This window comes from Malania oleifera, chromosome 6 (genome assembly GCF_029873635.1).
Source record: "Malania oleifera isolate guangnan ecotype guangnan chromosome 6, ASM2987363v1, whole genome shotgun sequence".
Taxonomy (NCBI): Eukaryota; Viridiplantae; Streptophyta; class Magnoliopsida; order Santalales; family Ximeniaceae; genus Malania; species Malania oleifera.
Window position 1 is genome coordinate 81,183,806 of NC_080422.1, and position 20,086 is coordinate 81,203,891.

General features: G+C 34.0%; 1 protein-coding gene across 1 annotated transcript; it reads left to right on the top strand.

Annotated features, from left to right (window-relative positions):
• Positions 1-1,469: 1,469 nt before the first annotated feature.
• Positions 1,470-18,037, top strand: LOC131157526 (diacylglycerol O-acyltransferase 1A). The gene is made up of 16 exons (XM_058111752.1): positions 1,470-2,073; positions 2,723-2,803; positions 2,985-3,058; positions 3,144-3,219; positions 4,316-4,383; positions 4,981-5,104; positions 5,559-5,657; positions 6,324-6,425; positions 6,544-6,680; positions 7,275-7,356; positions 7,476-7,496; positions 8,614-8,676; positions 13,141-13,188; positions 16,767-16,829; positions 17,194-17,247; positions 17,632-18,037. Exons 1-16 carry the CDS (start codon positions 1,705-1,707, stop codon positions 17,749-17,751), a joined length of 1,581 nt encoding a protein of 526 aa, XP_057967735.1. The 5' UTR covers positions 1,470-1,704; the 3' UTR covers positions 17,752-18,037.
• Positions 18,038-20,086: the final 2,049 nt, after the last annotated feature.

Genomic DNA, 20,086 nt, shown 5'->3' on the forward strand with positions numbered 1-20,086 from the left:
AATTAAGTCTTCGGAAGGACCAAGTCCTATTAGATCCTCTCATATAATAAAAACACATTAAACAATAAGTATCACATGGTAGGATCTACGGATTTCCATGATTTGGTATATTTTTATTGAATGAGCGGTTTGATGCAAGAACCAACTTAGTTCTTCTAGAAGTATAAATGACAAAGATACATATATTCATCTATTTAAAATTTATTTCAGTATTTAACACTCACTGCTTAATTTATTAAACATTCCACTAGTAAATAAGAAGATGTAACTAACCAATTTTTCTTCACTTCGTAATCGGAATTTTATTTTATTTTTTTTCTATCTGTATATGAAATTTGAAAAATATTATTTTATTAATCTTGAATTTTGCACATAAATATAAAAAATATAAAAAAAGCTAACATATTCGTAACTCTTTGGAATTTTTTTTAAAAATTATTTCTCTCAACTAAACATTTGATGGACTTTGATTTTTGTTTAAAAAATGTTTTCATAATGTAAATTAAATATTGCATTCAAGATGTACATAAACAATTGTATTTTATTATTAAAATAATGCAAAAAATCGATTTACTCTACTGCACATAAATATTCAATATGATTATGTGAAATAAAAATATAAAATAAACAAACTGAATTGAATTGTTAAACCATTTGACAATCATGCAGGAAAATTTTGCTTGCAACTATTATGACTGATAAAAGAAAATAACACTGGTCATACATAAAATTAAAAATATAATTCCAATTAGAAATATAATAATTCATTTATGTAAAATATGAATAAGAAAAAATATAGATTTTCCTTTTTTTTTCTCTGGAAAAAAGAAGTTGTTATGGAATGCATGAATGAATGAAACTGCTGAGATCACACCACTTGGCCTCGTGCACCACCACCAAACAAAACGACACCGTAGCCCCCTGGTTTGACACCAATACAACCCAAAACGCGGCAAGCCCATGCCGCCTGTCCGCCCCCGCCCCCGCCTTGCTTGCTAAGCTAAGTTTCCCCCATGCGCCTTTTGAACTCACCTCTTCTAATTGATTTAGTAGAAGTAAACCCAACGCGTATTAAGATATGAATAATGTATGTTCCTATACGAATCCTCTAGATATCATAAATTAATCTTAATTGAATAATTTATTGAAATTTTTTTTCTAAATAATACTATATCTAAATACAAGAATCGACCAATAGACTTGAAAAAAGGAGAATAAACAAATATACTTCTTTTAATTCTTAAATTCTTTTAGTGTAAGGTGTCTGAAGAGTGTTTCTGTACCTTTTTCGGGTTTAGGCGATAATATGACTTTAACCCATAAAAGAAGAAATTCACAAGAAAACAATTCTTAACAAATATTTATTATATTAGGTTATGCACTCTCAACTAAGCTACTGAAATTTTATGCATTAAAAATAAATTAATATTTTTGTTAAAAAAAAAAAAAAATACAAGACATTCATTGCGGCATTTACAAATTATTAAACGCAGGCGCAGCGCAACTGAAGCATCTCATTATATACCCCCAAATTCACAGTTGTACTTGTGCCCGTCACCGCCGCCACCACCTTCCCTTCGTATATTTCTGCGTTTTGCATGTCCCTCTCTCTCTCTCTCCACAGGACCAAAACCAGCCTTTTCTCTCTAGCTGGAACTCTCTCTCTCTCTCTCTGTCTCTCTCTCTCTCTCTCTGTTTCCATCCATGGCGATCGCGGACTCGCACGATGGAGGCGTAGGCGCGAAATCGAGTCCGCACCACGACTCGGATCTCAACCTCTCTATCAGGAGGAGACCCAGCGCTGGAACTGCCAGAGCTGTTCCCGACTCGTCCCCGACGGCGGACTCTTCGGGAGCTAAGAGCTCCGTTGTTGGTTCGCCCAGCGACGGTTCCCCGGCCGGACTGAGGTCTGATGACGATCGGACAGAGCCGGCGAAAGATTCTGGAGAAAGGATTCGAAGCGGTGAGAACGGAGGGGTCGATGCTACCTTGAAGTTTGCTCATCGGCCGTCTGTCCCCGCTCACAGTAGAATCAGGGAGAGTCCTCTTAGTTCCAATGCTATTTTCAAGCAGGTTGCCATCGTTAATTGTTTTTTCCTTTCTCTCTGTTAAAAATTCTTAAATTTATTCATTCCTTCATTTATGGTTTGCTTGCGCGGGTAAATGTTTTTGCATTTTTCAATATGTTCCAATGCTATTTCAAACAGGTTGCGTTCGTTGATTAATTTTTTATTTTAGCGATAGCATCGACAATTATATTAAGCTGTCTTTCTTTATTCATGGCGTTAGTTGCTTATAAAGAATTAGAATTTATCACACATTGGAATTTGAGTAATATAACTACTGCAGCAATAGTTGATATTGACACTGTTTGGCGTCTTGCTTTCAGTTCTTTTTTTGTCATTGAAGTACGAAATGTTTCATTTTAATGGCCCTCCCATTATTCTGTTCATACAAAACTTTTAATTTTTTTCACCGACCAAAGTTTCATCAATTAACCGCTTGTACTTGAGGGATGATGGTTGTTAAAAGTATTGGGGTGGGCTTTTTATTACTTTTGCGGGGTTAATGTTTTAGGCATTTTTATGAGTTTTGATGGCCACAAGCATGTTTGAACACTTTTTGATCTTAAGCACTGTGGAGAAGAATATTTGTTATGGATCTGTTGAGAAATGAAGCTATACTTTGTGCAGTGCTAACTATAAATTATGTTTTGTGACAGAGCCACGCAGGCCTCTTCAACCTCTGTATTGTGGTGCTTGTTGCTGTAAACAGCAGGCTTATCATTGAGAATTTAATGAAGGTTTGTCCTGCTCATGTTTCAATTCAGTTGGACAGTTATGGTTACTGTATTAAGCACATGTTTTTTTCTCACTCAGTGGCTTTTCTAGTACAGGTTTTAAATCTTAACTGCTTTTTTTCAGAAGAAGCACTGTTTTAGGATTTGCAGTTTTTAAATGATTAATTCTTGACATTTGTTGCAGTATGGATTACTAATTGGGTCTGATTTTTGGTTTAATTCGAATTCGTTGAGGGATTGGCCCCTTCTTATGTGCTGGTGATGTTTCTGAATTTTGCTTGACATTATATTTCATTATATTTCATTTTTGTCCTTCTAATATTCTAGGTGGCTCTCATCACAGTCTTAGTCTACCAATCTTCCCGCTTGCTGCTTTTATAGTTGAGAAGTTGGCACAAGAGAAATATATAGCTGAAACAGTGAGTGTTTTATATCTTTTTATTTTCTTTTTATTCCTCATTAGTTACTATTTAAACATTCATATCTTTTTATTTTCTCTTTATTCCTTGGTAGTTACTATTTAAACATGGAACATAAATTCCCTGATTAGGAGTTTGCTACTTGTCTTATGCTGATATATATAATTCTTGTCCTTATTTTCTAAACCCTGTTGATGATCCATTAAACTTTAATAGTGAAATCTCTCTATAAGTAACTTTAAAAATTTTTTATGGGTGATGTTTTTTTCTTCCTTTAATCTAATTGATTGAAACCTTCATGTGCATTGTGTTCTTTTTTTATTTTTATTTTTTTAATATTTTGGCCATCGAATATTGCTCAATCCTTCAATAGATCACCCATCGAGTTTTTCAATCTTTATGGGAATTCAACTAGTCAAGTCAAGATAAGAGCAATGGTAAAAAGATGGAGGCAAAAGATACAAATTTGGTGGGGCTGGTTTTTTGCTGGAAGCATTTGGGATTACAATAGGAAGGAACTCTGAACATTGTTCAAAAATTAAGGCAAGCTTTGTATAATGCCTATTACTGATCCCTACTTCACTACACCAAGCCTCTATTTCATCTACTTGGGGTTGGGTACACAAATCCTTCAACATCACCCTGCTCTATCAATGTCACACTTTCCCTTAAACTTTTGAAAATCATGCCTTTCCTCACTATTTAACCTATTGAACTCCAAACCATCTTGCTGAGTATGGCGGTAGCTTGTTTCCACAAGTTGGAGTTTGAACAGTTATGTTGCACTGATTAGGATTGTGGTTTCTTTATTTCATAATTATGGTTGTTAATAAATCTATGCATACAGATCTAAATTACAGACTGTATGTATAAAGAATACAAGAATAACCTGAACCGATTAGGTTTTTCAGTTTGTGCATTTCATAACTGGTGGTTGAATTTTAGCCAAGATAACCACCTTCATGTGGCTACTTAAATTCATTATTTTGTTTATAATGGGATTTCTAAAATTGCCATAGTAGAGTTTGCCTACTTCTTCTTCTTTGTTTTGCATGATCATGCGTTAAATGAATTAACTTCTAATCTGATGCTGCAGGTTGTTGTGTTCCTTCACCTAATAATAACTACAACTGCTGTCTTGTGCCCAGTTTTTGTGATTCTGAGGTTAGTTTCTAAGTTATAGACTTCTAGTGTAGATGTAAGAGTAATATGCCTTACTACTAATAGGTTTTCCTTTTTATACTTTCTGTTTGTTATCTTTATTTAGTTTTGATTGCATTTATGAAGATATGGAATGGTGAATGATGCTGAAAATTGGTAGGTTCCTGCGGGTAACAAATGCTTACCTTTGTTGAAACCCAAACCCGAATTTAATCATGTAACGAAAAGCATGCGGTGCCTTTTAATTTATCAAACATCTTTTCATCTCTATCTTTTAAGTTCTCAAAACTTAATTACAGGGATCTAGTAACTGATAGCCTGATACTCCTACTCGTATATTGCAATTCTGAACATTGAACTTTAAAAAAATTTTAAGCATTGCTGCTTTTGAATATGACCAAAGTTATTCTGATATTTGAGGTGCATGGACCCAAGCTGCTAGGAATTTTTAGCCAATCCATTCACTGCTATCTGCAGAGTTGGATTAGTAATTTTGTACATGTCTTAATCTCTTGTTAAGGTTTCTCCTTGGTTAAAACCTTGTCAAAAGAATTAGCAAAAAATTTTGATTTATACAATGATTAGTTCTAAATTCTGTAGGTGTGATTCAGCTGTCTTATCTGGTGTCACATTAATGCTATTCGCTTGCATTGTGTGGTTAAAATTGGTTTCTTATGCACATACAAGCTACGATATGCGAGCACTTGCCAAGTCAGCTCATAAGGTATGAAATATCTGTTCCTCATGTGCATATTTTAGGGAAAAAAGATTTGCTGATTGTCATTGTTGTCATTATTTTTCTGGTTAGAAACTAGAATACTTCCTTTTGCTGGTTATATTGTTTCTTTATTTGTAAAAAATAAACTATTGAAAACTGGGGATGAAGAATCTGAAAGAATTCTGTAGATTTGTTTGATGAACTTGCAGAATATTGGGGGATTCATCTGCCTAAAATTTTAAGGTTGTTATTTTGCTATTTTAGTCTACTGCAAGTTCTCTTTCTGCCAGTGTATTAACAATATCAATATAGGTTTTGTTTTCACAATTTTACTGCATCTCTCTCTCTCTCTCTCTCTGTGGTGGATGAATTTTTAATTTGCAGCAATTTCATGTGTTGGATTGATGAATAAGAAGTTGTTTTCTCAATAATCATTAATGCAGTCCAATTGTTGTGTTAGGAGGAAGACTTTTCTGGATCAGAGAATATAGAGCATCCTTACAGCGTTAGTTTCAGGAATCTGGCATACTTCATGGTTGCTCCGACATTATGTTACCAGGTGAATTCACTTTTAGTTTTCTCCTGCTAAAAACCCAGGAATTTTTTCATCTTGTATGGCATTATACGTATACTACTGAACTAAAAAATATTCGTAATTTTTTAATAAATAGTGGCCTAAATTGTCGCTTGCAACAATAATGATGAGTGATGATATTCTTATTTACTGATTGATTCTACTATACAAATGACTAGAGATAATCTTTAATGTTGATGCATCATTTGCAACAGAATATTAGTGTGATTTTTGAATGGAAATAATTGTTTGATAAGTTTGGGCTCATAATACATGGTGCATGCATTTGCCTCCTCTGCTTCTTCCATATCTTGTTTAAGTCTGTACTTCTTTTTGTTTTACATGGCACAAGTTTGCTGCATCTCATTTGTAAATTGGAACAGTACTGTACTTTTAGGGTGCATTTGTTATGGGGCTTGCCTTTGATAGACTAAGCATCCATGGCCTATGTTTGGTGCAACACATGAGTGGGATAGGACTGGCCAAGAGGGAGGGCCTTAGAACGTCGAAGTATTCATGTATTGATTTATTCATTTATGATCATCATCATTATTATTATTGCTAGTACTATTATTATTATTACTACTACTACTATGATTTACAGTTACTACGATCTGTTCATGACATTTATTTTTATCTCACATATTGAAGCCAAGCTATCCTCGTACTGCATGTATTCGTAAAGGCTGGGTGATTCGACAACTAGTCAAGTTGGTGATGTTTACAGGTCTTATGGGATTTATCATTGAACAAGTAGGTGTTGTTTTTTTTTTTTTTTTTTTTTTGGCAACTAAACTATTCTTTGAAGTTCTTTTGTTTTGCTAGATTTGTTGTATTCTAACAGTTTTCTCCCCTTGGTATGAGTCTCCAGTATATTAATCCAATTGTCCAGAATTCTCAGCACCCTTTAAAAGGGAATCTTTTATATGCCCTAGAGAGGGTTTTGAAGCTCTCAGTTCCAACTTTGTATGTGTGGCTCTGCATGTTCTATTGCTTTTTTCATCTCTGGTATGTACAATTTCCATTTTTATAGATTTTTTTACTCCACTGACAGCCCTTTAATAATAATATTCTTTTGTAATATTATGAAGATTTTGAAGCATTGGTTAATCATACGTGCAAAATTTGATCATTTTACTATAAGGATTATAGACTTGCTCCTTTCAATTTTTCAAACCTTTGTGGTTATACTATTGTTTTATGTATTGTATTCTCATGGTCAGTGGAGTTGAGAAATTGTTGCAAAATTTCTTCCTTTCAAAAACTGTATGCTGATTGAACAACTTCATTACCTATATATTTATTTCCTTACCCATTCATTATTCTGAATATTCAGTACTTCATTTTGCATTCTTGATGGAACTTACAGATTTGCTGATTTAAGCAACTGAGCCCTTCAGTGCATTCCATTAATTTATTTTGTTTTATTTTATTTATTTATTTTTCCGGGGGGAGGGGGATGGGATGGGGGTTTGTGTTGGAAATACCTTGTTTGTGGATTTCATTTATATTTCCTTTGGTTGTTCAAATACCGAGGAACACTTGTTTCTAATCATACCACCTTTAAGGCATGTCAGCTTACACCGACTCTTGCCATTACAGGCTAAATATCCTTGCTGAGCTTCTTCGTTTTGGTGATCGTGAGTTCTACAAAGATTGGTGGAATGCAAGAACAGTTGATGAGGTTGGTTTTTAAATGCTGAAGAATGTTTTTTTTTTTTTGGTGTCTTTGATTGAAATTGCACTCATGAACTTTTTGTTTGTTGCGTGTGCTTCCTGGTTTGTGGCCTGTCATCTCATCAGTACTGGAGAATGTGGAATATGGTATGCCTCTTCACTCAAGTTTTTCATATGTATGCACATGCCCACGCTCGCGTGCACACACACACACACACACACACACACACACACACACACATGTATGATTATAGTAAATTTTAGCATTATTATGCCAACATCTGCTTCAATAAAAATGAATAATAATAAAGAAGTTCCCAATGATTTTAGTTTTCAACTTAATTGGTTCAAGCTAATCGAATGTAATGTATCAGAGTTCTACCATGCTCAGCCTGATGGTTTGAAATTTTGGTGGTTGAACTTGATCAAATGATTATATCTAGTGCAAATTTGATTAGTTTCTATAAGTTACTATTTGATTACAAGTTGGTGTTATAGAAGTTTCATGACCCTCAAGTGTGATCAGGGGGAAAGGCTTTCTTGCTTTGGGTACTCATCTGATATATTTGAAAATGGGATTGAACTTGCCAAATATAACTTTAGGGGCAATTTTCTGCTTGATTTTCTATTATTATATTTTGGTTATAATGAAATAGTTTCTTCTTCATTGGTATTTTGAAATATTTTTGCCATTCAGACATTGCAGAATGAAGTTTACCCATGTTCCACCCGCCATTTAGTGCCTTATCATGTTTTGTTCTTCTACTCCATAAACTAACAAGAATAGACATGTCACTTTGTTGCCTCTACTAAATTCCAAAAGATACTCAATTTGAAATATGCAGGAAAATTTGAAGCCTCAAGCCTTGTGTGTGTGGGGGTGTGGAGTCTCTTGCATGATCAAAAACATCCATACACCTAGGGAACAAGAGCCTTAGATTACAATGAAACAGCTAATCCCTTAACCAAGACAACAAGGATGCTAGCCGAAAATAGCATTTATTCTATAACTATATAGCCTCCTCTTGCTTGGATATTTATAAAGATCCAATGTAGAAGTTATACTCCATTTAAAGAGACAAAATTGAGCTCTACCATCTAGACATGGAAATCAGATTTTGTAATTGTGATTCTACTTGCTTATGCCCCTTTTGTTTAGTTGCTTGGTAAAGTTATGATGCTTCTTGGGAAATATGGAGTTTGAATTTTGGAAAAATAAATGTGGTTGGTGCTTCATTACTGACGTAACTCTTGTTGGTTACAGCCTGTTCACAAATGGATGCTTCGCCATATCTATTTTCCATGCCTACGAAATGGGATACCAAAGGTAGGGAACCTTTCACTTAAGATTCTCCGCACTGCTTAATGCAATGACTTCGATGATATCAATATCTCAACCTCTTTAATCGTAATGTGTTGGGTCTACGATTGCTATCTTTCTGATTCTTTTTTTCTCTTAAAAGTTTGTGCCAAGAGATTTTGTAGTTCTTTCTAGTAGAAGGTCCAAAGAGTAGCCCTCATATGGTTGACAGTTCGATTACACATATGTTTCATATTAAATTGTCAAATACTTATTTCAGTGGCAATATATCAGATATTATAAAACATGCAAACTTTAGCTATGTAGCTTGAGTATGTTTCCACTGTGTATGAATTCGGCTTTGACTATGGTTATGACAGTGGCAGTATATTAACTGTGAACATGCAAATTATTAGAAATATAAATTTAGGTTTCAGGAACTTCCCACGCTATTTACCCTTATTTAAACAAACATGTAGTGATTGCTCACTAGCCAGTCATTAGGGAAGGCTTCCAATATTTCACATGCATGCACCCACAGAGAAATACTTACCTACACTTATTCATGTGCATACATGTGTGTGTTAAAGGTATTATGATCAAGCAATGTGCAAGGATGTTACAATATGCCTTTGACTGCAATTCTGATAGCAAAACATTTCGTGATATTGGATGCATTTGAGTGGAGGATTACATGGACGGTAAACAGACACCAAGCAACTAGGTGGTAAAACTTGAAAGCAGAACAACTGTGTACTGAAGATAAATTTCTTTAAAAAGAAAATTGAATTATGTTGTGAGGAAAATATTAAGAGAGTAGGAAAGGAGCCTGAATGGAACTTGCAAGTGACAGAAGGAAATTCAGTATAAGGCTTCACATATGATAGAAATGGCAGAAGGTTTGAAAGATCTAGGTCTGTGTGAAAGGAACCTCAAAATGTGGAAAGTGAGACAAATTTAGGGTGCATGATGGTCTAATGTAGGCCTTCTATATGTCACACATATTTTAGGTGTAGGCTTAGGAAGTAAGGAGTATTATTTTTGGTTGGAAATCCAACTGTTTTAGCAATTTTATTTCTTTTGGAGTTATTTTTAGAAGTTAGTTTTACTTCTAAAAGACATGGTTGGAATGTTTAGGGGCACCGGGTTGTTTTGAATTCCAATTCTCTTCTCTCCCCTCCCTCTCTCTTTTCCCTTTGCCTGTTGCATTTCCTGTTCCTCCTCTTCTCTCTCTCTCTCTCTCTCTCTCTCTCTCTCTCTTGCATGGGATGGATATGAAGAAAGGTGCATAAAAATTTTAACTGCAAGGAAAGAGAAAGTGGGGATTTGGATCACCTTAAATTCACTGTGAGTGTGGATTAGGAATTTTATATTAAATTAAGAAGAAGTGAGTGGTCTGTTTCTTAAATTTTATTTGGTAACTGTGAAACAGAAGTTTAGACTGTAGTAACTTTACCGAGTGTAGAAGTTATTGCTATTATTGTTAATGTTAGATATATGCATGACAAAAATGGAAGAAAAAGTGTAACATTGATTTAAGAGAACTAGATGGTGGAGTCTAAGAGGAGAAAATGTAATAAAATTTAAGATAAAATGATCAAAGATGGCGAATGGACAATAGGGGATAGAGTATATGCAAACAATCTTTGGAGTTGGATAGCTAGTTCTACTGAAAATATGGCCAAAGAGGTTTTAGCTGAATTAAGGGAAGATTCATGACTAGTAAAGAGAGTTGGTGGTGGGATCAAGATGTCCAAAAAGCTGTTAAGACAAAAAAAAAAAAAAGAAGTGGTTTAAGACATGGAAAAATATAAAAATATGGCAAACTTTGAAAAGTATCCTTGAGGTAAGAAAATATGCAATAAAGGTCGTTCATGAAGCTAAGATAGAGCATATAATACTTTATATACTAGAATAGATACAAAAGAAGGGGAAAAGACGTATTTAAACTTGGTAGAGCTAGAGAAAGAATGAGCAAAGGGTAATATCAAATGCATAAAAAATTAGGTTGATAGTGTTTTTGTTAAAGAAGAAGATATAAAGGAAAGATGATGAGGTCACTTCAATAAGTTTTAATGAAAACCAAGTAGGAAGCTTGAACTTAGAATTGAAAAGTGAGGAAAATGTTAGAAATTTGAGATTTATTCATAAAATTAGATTTATTTAACTTTGCACGGGAAAAAAATGAAAAATAGGAAATCAATAGGATGACATCCCAATTGAAATCTGAAAATGCCCAAGTGATAATGGAGTTATTCAGTTAACTAATTTATTTAACACAATTATAAGAACTTAGAAAATGGCATATGAATGGACCAAAAATAAAGTAGATATTCAAAATTACAATAATTATTGCAGAATTAAACTTATGAGTCGTATAATAAAACTTTCAAAAATGATAATGAACAAAGACTAAGGTTAGAAACAAGGGTTTCAAAAAATCAGTTTGTTTTTATGCTCAGGAGATCAAAATTGCAGAAGCTATATAATTAATCTAAAAGTTTAGGGAAAAGAAGAGGAACTTACACAAGGTTTTTATTGGCCTATAGAAATCCTATGCTAGGGTATCTAAGGAAGTTCGGTGGGTTCTAAAAAGAAAAGGAGTATGTAGTAGGTATACAAATGATATTAAGGATATGTATGCTAGAGTAATGACTAGTGTTTAGGATGATGGGTGGAGAGTATTGATTATAGGTGGAGAGTATAATGAATTTCCAATCAAGGTGTACATGAAGGGTCTGGGTATGCTTTGAGTGTTTATCTTTTTGCATTAGTGAGGATGAACTTACTTGGAGTATCCAAAGTGAGGTTCCATGGTGTATGCTATTTGCATTTGGTGTGGTGTTGAGTGATGAAACTAGAGAGTAGTAAGTTGAAATTTTGGATAGCAGCTTTAGAGTTTTAAGATAGGTAGAAATAATACAGAATATGAAAGGTAATTTTAGTCATGGTTGGAGGAATAATAGAGAAAGGATGAAGCTTGATGGTCAAAAAAGTAACAGCACTAGAAGATTTCGATACCTTGGATCTATTATGCAAGTTGAAAGAGAAATTGAAGATGTAATGCATAGAGTAGAGCAGGGAAAAGGGATAAATGGTTCAGGTGTGTTTTGTGATCATAAATACCCCTAAAAATGTAGGAGAAGTTCCATAGGACTGCTATAAAACTAGCTATGCTATATGGTTTAGAGTGTTGAGCAAGAAAAAAACATATTCAAAAAGTAATAGTTGCTAAAATAAAAAATGCTTGAGGTGGATGAGTTGTATAACTCTAAAAGATAAATTAATGAATGAAGACATCCTTGGCAAGTTAGGCATACCACAAAATAAGGGAGAGGTGGCTAAGATGGCTTGGGCACTGGAAGGTAGGCCAAATATTCCACAAATGAGGAGCAAGCTTGGTAATGTTAGTGGCAGTAGAAGGGGAGAGGTGGTAAACCTAGAATAACTAGGAATGTGATAGTAAGGATTTAAGAGCCCTCCATTTGTTAGAGGATATTGCCCAATATCGTGCAGATTCAGAAATGATTCATGTGGCCCACTCTTTCTAGTGGGACTCAATGTTGGACTCAAGGCTTGGTGGGGGTGGTTGTTCTTGTAGTATTTGCTAATAAAGACACTCTGGAAAATTCAATGAAGATTTGGTGGACCAATTTAATTGATGGATGGAAGAATGAAAGTGTGTCAGCAGGCATGGTGTAGTCACTGTAGTATATAGTTGACTAATTCAATAAAGCTATGAAGACTAAGAAGAATGCATGATGCATGGATGGGTGTCCATAAATAGAAAAGTGAAGGATACATTTTTCAAACAATAGAGAAGGCAGTGGTTGAAGATAAGATAATGAAGCCGTTGAAATTTGTCAATGTCCAGTCATGTCCTCGTTAATTCAATTAAAAATCACGACAAACAAGTGGACAAACCAACAGTCAGTTTAGACATTGAGATAGTACATGGTTACTTATGATTCCATGGAAGATGTGGCATTAAATAGAGTTGACTGGATTCATATAGTAATTTATATCTTAAGGCCCTAGCTGTCACTTGCTAGAATATGACTTTGGGATCTTGAATGATATTGATGCCATGTTAAATTGAAATCTGCAATTCAGTTATAAAAGTGTAGTTCTGGTGACTGCTTTAATGGTGTGACACAAGTAATTCTTGTCTGAGTTCTTTTGTTTGTGAGGGTTACGACTGTTAGTTTGATTCACAGTGCTGGCCCATCCCTAACAGCCGCTTGTGCTTTTGGGGCCAAGTGGGTACTTAACATGGTATTAGAACTCTGTCTTCTTCTTCTTAATGAATTTTATTGTCATTTGATCATTCCTGTAATTTTGGGATGGAAAAGGCTGTCAAATCTGACCCTTCAATGCCCTGCTTTGGCAGGGGCTCATGCACTGGTTGCTTTTTCTCTTCAGCTCAATATTTCCTTTTTGTTACTATTCAATATGTTCTGAATTATTTTTGGGTGGTTTGCTTTTCTTCAGGTAGTTGCAATCCTGATTGCCTTCATTGTGTCTGCCATCTTCCATGAGGTATACTTCTGCAAATGTTTTTGTCTTTTTGGATAATGAAGTTTTACTGTAAATCTTTTTAATCTTCAATTATATTTTGCTCTTTGTTTATTCTTGGGAAGAGGTTAGGTGGCATATGCTAATTAGAAGATTAGGCATCAAACATGATTAACTAAGACACCATAACTGTGTCAAATATAGGTGGCAAAACATGATCAAGTGAAATTAAATTGCCTCTCCATCTGGTTGCATATGCTACCAAAATTATTGTGTGGTTGTACAATGCCCAACAAAGAAATAAATTATATCTAAAACCCTGGCACTTATACCAAACTGGAAGATTAAGTGAAGTGGAAATGCCTTGCCATCTGGTTACATAACATATACTACCACTATTTTTGTGCAGTTGTGGAATGTTCAACATGGCAATAAATTATATTTAAACCAACTGATTTCATCTTGATTGAAATCCTGGCAATTATATCAAGCCATTCTTCCGGTGAAGTGGCTCAACTCAAGCCTTCTTAATTACTTGGCAGAGCCTGAGTAAATATTTTGATATGGGTTCAAGTATTTGGTAGTGTATAGTGTGCTGCATGGGATCCAGGCTTTGTTTGCATAATTTCTCTTTTTTTTTTTTCTATTTTCTATTAAATCATTGGCATCTCACTCAACCCGCAGTCTGTCCTTTCAAGCTTAAATTGCATGAAATAATCCCAGCCGTTGTAACAACTTTTTTCTCATTGGAACTTCAATTGCGGCAGCCTTTGATTTTTACAAACTCTAATAATTTCTTGTTCAAATGTTTACATTAAATATATTTTTAATAAATATGAATGAATCTTAATTTGTTAATTTAAGGGCTTAAATCCTGTCATGCATAACAGTAATTGTAATTCTATTGTTAAAAATTGTAGTTTGTTGGCAGCACCCCTAAACTACTCTTAGTCTGCTAAAAAAGGATTGATGTATATCTAGTCTTTAGATAATTGGGATCAGGATTAACTGAATTCATGTATCTAACTACCTAAGTAGCCTGGATATGAGCAACCATGTCTTAGCTCTTCTAGACACTTCTCGGTTCTCATAGGCATGAACATGACAACAACAGCAGATGTGTTTGTGGAATTCAAAAATTAATTTTAATTTGGATTCTGTGCAACATGAAAGTCAAGGTGTTATCCCAAGAGGGGGGGTGAATTGGGTTTATAAAAATTCTTTTAAGTGTTATTTCACATTTATAGCTTTTTGTATACTTAAGCAAACACACAAGAATGACTTAATTTTAAATCAACCGCTATCCAAAACACAAGTCAAATACCAATCTCAAACCAAACAATAATCAATCAACCAATCTCAATACTAAATCAATTTTGTGAGAGCTGCTGTACTAAGCGTTTGCCAAATTTCAGTTTGTAGCCCTGTATGAATGATTTTTTAAGCACTCCTTTTAATCAAGAGTTCCGCAAGCGGTTAATCAACGTACTCCCTTTAAGGTTTCCGCAAAATATTAATCAACGTACTTTCTTAGATTAAAAAGTCTTCTCAATCTTAGTTTTTCAGCAAACCTGCACTTTGAAAAAACAATTTTATATGCTGGAATTTAAATAGAAAAGGGTAGAGAGAGTGAGACCGAGATTTTTTACGAGGTTCAACTTATCCCCAGCCTACGTCCTCGCCTTAGGCAAGACCACCTAAGGATTCCACTAACTTGTTCCTTTCCGGGCGGAATAAACCGTTTTATAACCCTCCTTTAGGGTGGAGCCCCCTCTCCAAGCGATGCCCCACGCTCAGTTACAACAATCCAATCACCTGAACCGTCAAGAAACAAGAAACAAGAAACAAATTTCTTTTGTACAAAGAATGCTCTCAGATAGAGCTGGTTAGTAGAATTGAAAACACTATATACTTCAAAACTTAATATCAAAAGAAATAGAGTTGAAGCTCAAGAACAATTTCACCGGAATACTTCTCTAGATGGAAATCAACTATTCAGATTGTATAGCTCAGAGAAGAATGATCAGCAGCTCAGAATTTCTGTAATTCTCAGATTGCAAGAGTGAGCAAGAGAGAGCTTTGAGAGAGCAAGTGAGCTTTCAGCTTGAGACAAGATTTTCAATTGCTTGGTGTATGTTTGATTTGTGAAAACATATATTTATAGGCTCAAAAAGATTAATTCGTGTTGCCCAAGTTTACTTGGAGTGTTTCCAAAGTTTTAACAAAATTTGGGGCACAAGAAACTTAATTTTGAATTTTAAAACTTTTGAAAAATATAGCCGTTAACAGTGTTCAGGCGCCTGAAGTCTTGGGGGTTAGTTGCCTGAGGTTCTTTAAAACAGTGAAATTTTAATTGAAAATAGGGTCAGGCGCCTGTGGCGACAAGGGTCAGTTGCCTAAGGTTACACTGCTTCTTCAGAAATTCACTAGGAAAATCTTCAGACGCCTGAACTTATTCTTCAGTCGCCTAGGGAAAATCTTCAGGCGGCTGAGCCTACACTTCAGTTGCTTGAATAGACAAATTTTCTATTTTTCAGTTTAGTTTTCAAAAACACTTAGCTCTCTTGCTTTGTTACTTTATAAAATCTTTTTCCAAGGTTTTAAAACAGGGTCTCTAAGTTCAAGACAAACCCTAATGAGCTTCAAAACATTTCCTCATGATATTTAGCATGAAGTACTTACATAGATAATCCTAAAGCCTTAAAAACTCTGAGCTTTGAAGTCGTCATATGAGTAATGCTTTGAATCCTCTTAGACTTTGAGCTTGAGGCAACTTTAGGTTTCCACATGCTTTTGATCATTTTAGTTCAATTGAGCTTCCTTTGGATCACTTTGAAGATGAGTGTGGCTTTATGGTCCTTGGTGATCTTGAACTTGCAATTCTTTTGAACTTTGTCAATTAAGCATTCCTGAAACATCATCATTTAACACAATATGTTAAATCAACCTTCATTTGTTATCATCAAAACGAGATTCGAAAGCCATGTTAGGCCAACATAGCACCTGGCCGATCTTGCCTCATCATGAACACTTTGGGATATTTGGTGCTTGTGTTGTCTTCTTGGGACGTTTACTGTATTTGACATGCTTGTCTTGAGTCGATGTATGTGCAATGTAGTATAAACGTTAATATATAAGTGGCTTGGCTGTGATCTATCACTAAAATTAAGTGGATATGGCTACTTTGAGACTTCATATCGTCCTAATAGAACTAATGGGTTGAGTTCGAGATGATTGAGAGTTGAGACTCAATTGTATAAATTAGATCTTAGTCTGCATTAAATTGGGGGCCTGTGAACCTCAATATAATCATTTTGTTGCAGTGCCTGGAGTTCCTTGGTACTTGAGTTATTCTTATGTCACATGTCATATCACATATGGCAAGTCATATAATGCATACCAACATGTTTTTTAAAGAATTTTCTGAGTTATCTTCGGTAGAGATTTCATTTCGCTGTACGTGCATGACCATGTACATGTAACAAAGGAAATTAGCTCCAGCCAGTTAGTGATAAATTTTTTATGTACTTGTAAGCATTACGACATTTAATATTCTTGATGACATTGATTTATTGATGTTTGCTTCTAATTTTTTTCTACAGCTATGCATTGCTGTTCCTTGCCACATGTTCAAATTATGGGCCTTCATTGGAATTATGTTTCAGGTAATCCTGCTTTTATATTATTTGTATGTGTCTACTGTCTGGTTCATATTTTCTGTTCTGGTTTAAGAAATTATTTAAAAAAAAAAAAACTGGAAAAACTGAAAAATAGCTTTTTATTTTATTTTATTTCTAGCTTTTCTACACAAATGTTGGAAAATTGAAAAACAATGTGACATTTAGTAATTATTTGGGAAACTAAAAATAGAAAATGAAACCTTTTAACATTGGAAAACGATTAAACACTGTAGTTTTTTCATTATCATCATACCCTACAAGATTATGGAGAGTTGTTTGTGGACAAGAAGTTATGTGGGCTGATTTTCTCACCTATCTTTCTATTTTTTTTTTTTGTGTGTGTGATCAGATTCCCTTGGTGTTTGTCACAAATTACCTGCGAAACAAGTTCAGAAGTTCTATGGTATGTTTTTATTTTGGACAATGAAGCATATTTTTGTACTGTTCATCTTGTAGACATCAAATTTCTTATTTGACCCAAAGGTCAAGGTGTACCGCCTTTTTGTCATATCTTGAAATTTACCTAAGATGATTCTAGTGACCATTAGAGGCCAATCTTAAATTAAGGTTGCTTCCAAACCCAGACAATACTGGCAACAAGTATTCCGTTTCCTAGTCATTATGAAAGTTTAGTATACTTTCGAGGCACACCAATGAATCGGAATGCGCTTATTGCCATTCCATTCACCTCTCTGGATTCACCTCTTTGTGGATTTTTTGGATTACTTTTGTATGACAGCTTTAACTGACTTCATTATTTTTTCTTTTTTTTGTCTTCAAATGTCAGGTTGGGAATATGATCTTCTGGCTATTTTTCAGCATTCTTGGTCAACCAATGTGTGTGCTTTTATACTATCATGATTTGATAAATCAGCAAGGGAGGACCGAATCAACTTCCAGCCGCTGAAACACATCGTTGATTGGCAGATGAAAGCTTCGGAAAGGATGTTGCTCTGGTCATTTCTGGCATGGGGACTGCTATTGAGGTGTTCATCTGTATCTTTTCTTTCCATTTTCCTTATCGCAATTGTGGTATGCGGATGAGGCATCGAAATTTTGTGAATTAAGTTCATGTGCAAAAACAATTTTGTTGAAAACATAATGCTTCGTCAGTCATTGTTGTTGAAAAAAAAGAAAAAAATGTAACTTCGTTTCAGCCTCAGCTGTTCAATTATTAGTGGAAAATTTGTAAATGGTTTGTGTTGAGCTTCCCTTCGAGGAGTTCTGCTGTTCTGTTGATTCCTTTTCAGCAATACTAACCTTGGCAGGCATTTGATACAATTTGTATTATGGGGTATTGAAGCTTTGTTTGATTGCTGGTCAATTTTTATTGTTTATCATTCTAGTCACCAATACTTTCGGCTCCTTCTGAAATTTGAAAAATATTAAGGCAGTGTTTGGGAGTATGAATTTCAAAGCTTTGATTTAGATGTGTAAATTTGGACAAAATGTAGTATCAAATTGTTTCAAATTTCTTTTAGATCTAGTCCAAGGGCAAGGGGTGAAATTCTTGTTTTCATACGCTGTCAGCATGAAGAATGATGATAAAAGAAAGTGAGAAAAATATATATAAAGTAAATTAGTAATTAAAATTTTGACTTTCTACATTAATATTTATTTAAATTTGTTTAATTAACCCATACTAATATTTTTTTGATAATATTTGATATTAAGAATATAAAGAGAAACTACAATAAAAAATCAAAATTTATTATTTATTATTTATTTTTATTTTTTGAACTAAAAGCTTCATCCAAGCCTTAATACTTTTGGTTTAAAATCAAAACATGTTTGTCCTCACTTAGGTGAAATTTTTATTTTCATCTTTGGTTATAAAAAAAAAATAAGAAAGATAATAAAAAATATATTAAATTTTATAAACAAAATTTAAATTTTACACCTTTAATATTTAGTTTTTTTTATAATAATTTTTAATTATATTATAATTAATTTTTATTTTTGATAATATTTAATAAAGAGAAAAATATTTAAAAAAAATGAATTTTCTCTTCATTTTCCTTTACATTCTTAATGTCCAAACATTACATTTTCCCCCTTTTGGTTTTATTATAATTTGTGCATATGGAGATAGAGTCTCCTATTCTATTGTGCACTTTTTATTTTCTAAAATTAAATATGCTTTTGTAGGGTAATAAGGCAATACACGAAAAATATTATCTGACAAAAACTTCTACCCGAATATTCTATATCTAACTCACAGCTATTTATAACTTTCATTATCTATTTTTTGCATACTAAAATAATTTTTATATAAATTTGAAATTTTTTAGGAAGAAAAAATGTGCTAGTATTTGTGATATTTGTTTAACAATATATGAAGTGAATGTTAGAAGCATACAAAAAATTAACTAAATTATAAAATGTTTACTAACACTATCTTGAAAAATTAAATAAAATTTTGGATATACATTGTAAAAAAGGAAAAGAAAAAAAAAGAAAATTAAAAAACTCGGGATCTAATTATGCGCTATGGGCTAAGGCCCCGGGCCAATTATTATATATAAATGGAGAACAAGAGATTTTGTTTGCTTCCAAATTTGCAATTTTTGGTACTTATGAGTTGAAATTAAACAAAATTACAAGAACTAATCAAAATGAGAAATTATATAGGGAACCTCTCTCTCCTTGTGTCCATGTGTCTGGGTTTCTTTAATTATATATTTATTGAAAATTGGTTCATTTGTTTTTTTTGAATACGTTGAGTTTCCTGAGCTTACACGCTAGACTGATTCCACGCTTACGCCAGCTGTGCTCTCAGCCAATACGAAAGAGATAAATCGCGGATGTGCACTGCAGGTGGCAGGATTTGAACCTCAGACTTCACCTTTGTCTAAGGTCGTCTAGTGAACCTTCTTATCACCTGAGCTTATGTTCGAGGAAAAAATTGATTCTTCTTTTATATTAATGAATATAATACCAATTTGTCACTTATCTAACATTTAAAATATAGACATGCGGATATATGGAGGGAAGGTCCCCAATATAAATTTCTCCCTAAAACCCGCGCCCTTTCAGCTTTCAGGTATGTGCTCATATCACCCAAAGAAAACATTTTGAGCAACAAAAATGCCCCATAACTTTCATCACTAAAACTATCCTCAATTCCTGACGGGATTTTATTCCCGGCACAGCTTCATCTAAAGGTTTGCGTGCCTTTCCCCAGTTAACCTTCGACTCGTGAGAATCCCATTCCTCATCTCTCCATAGAAAAAATTTGAACT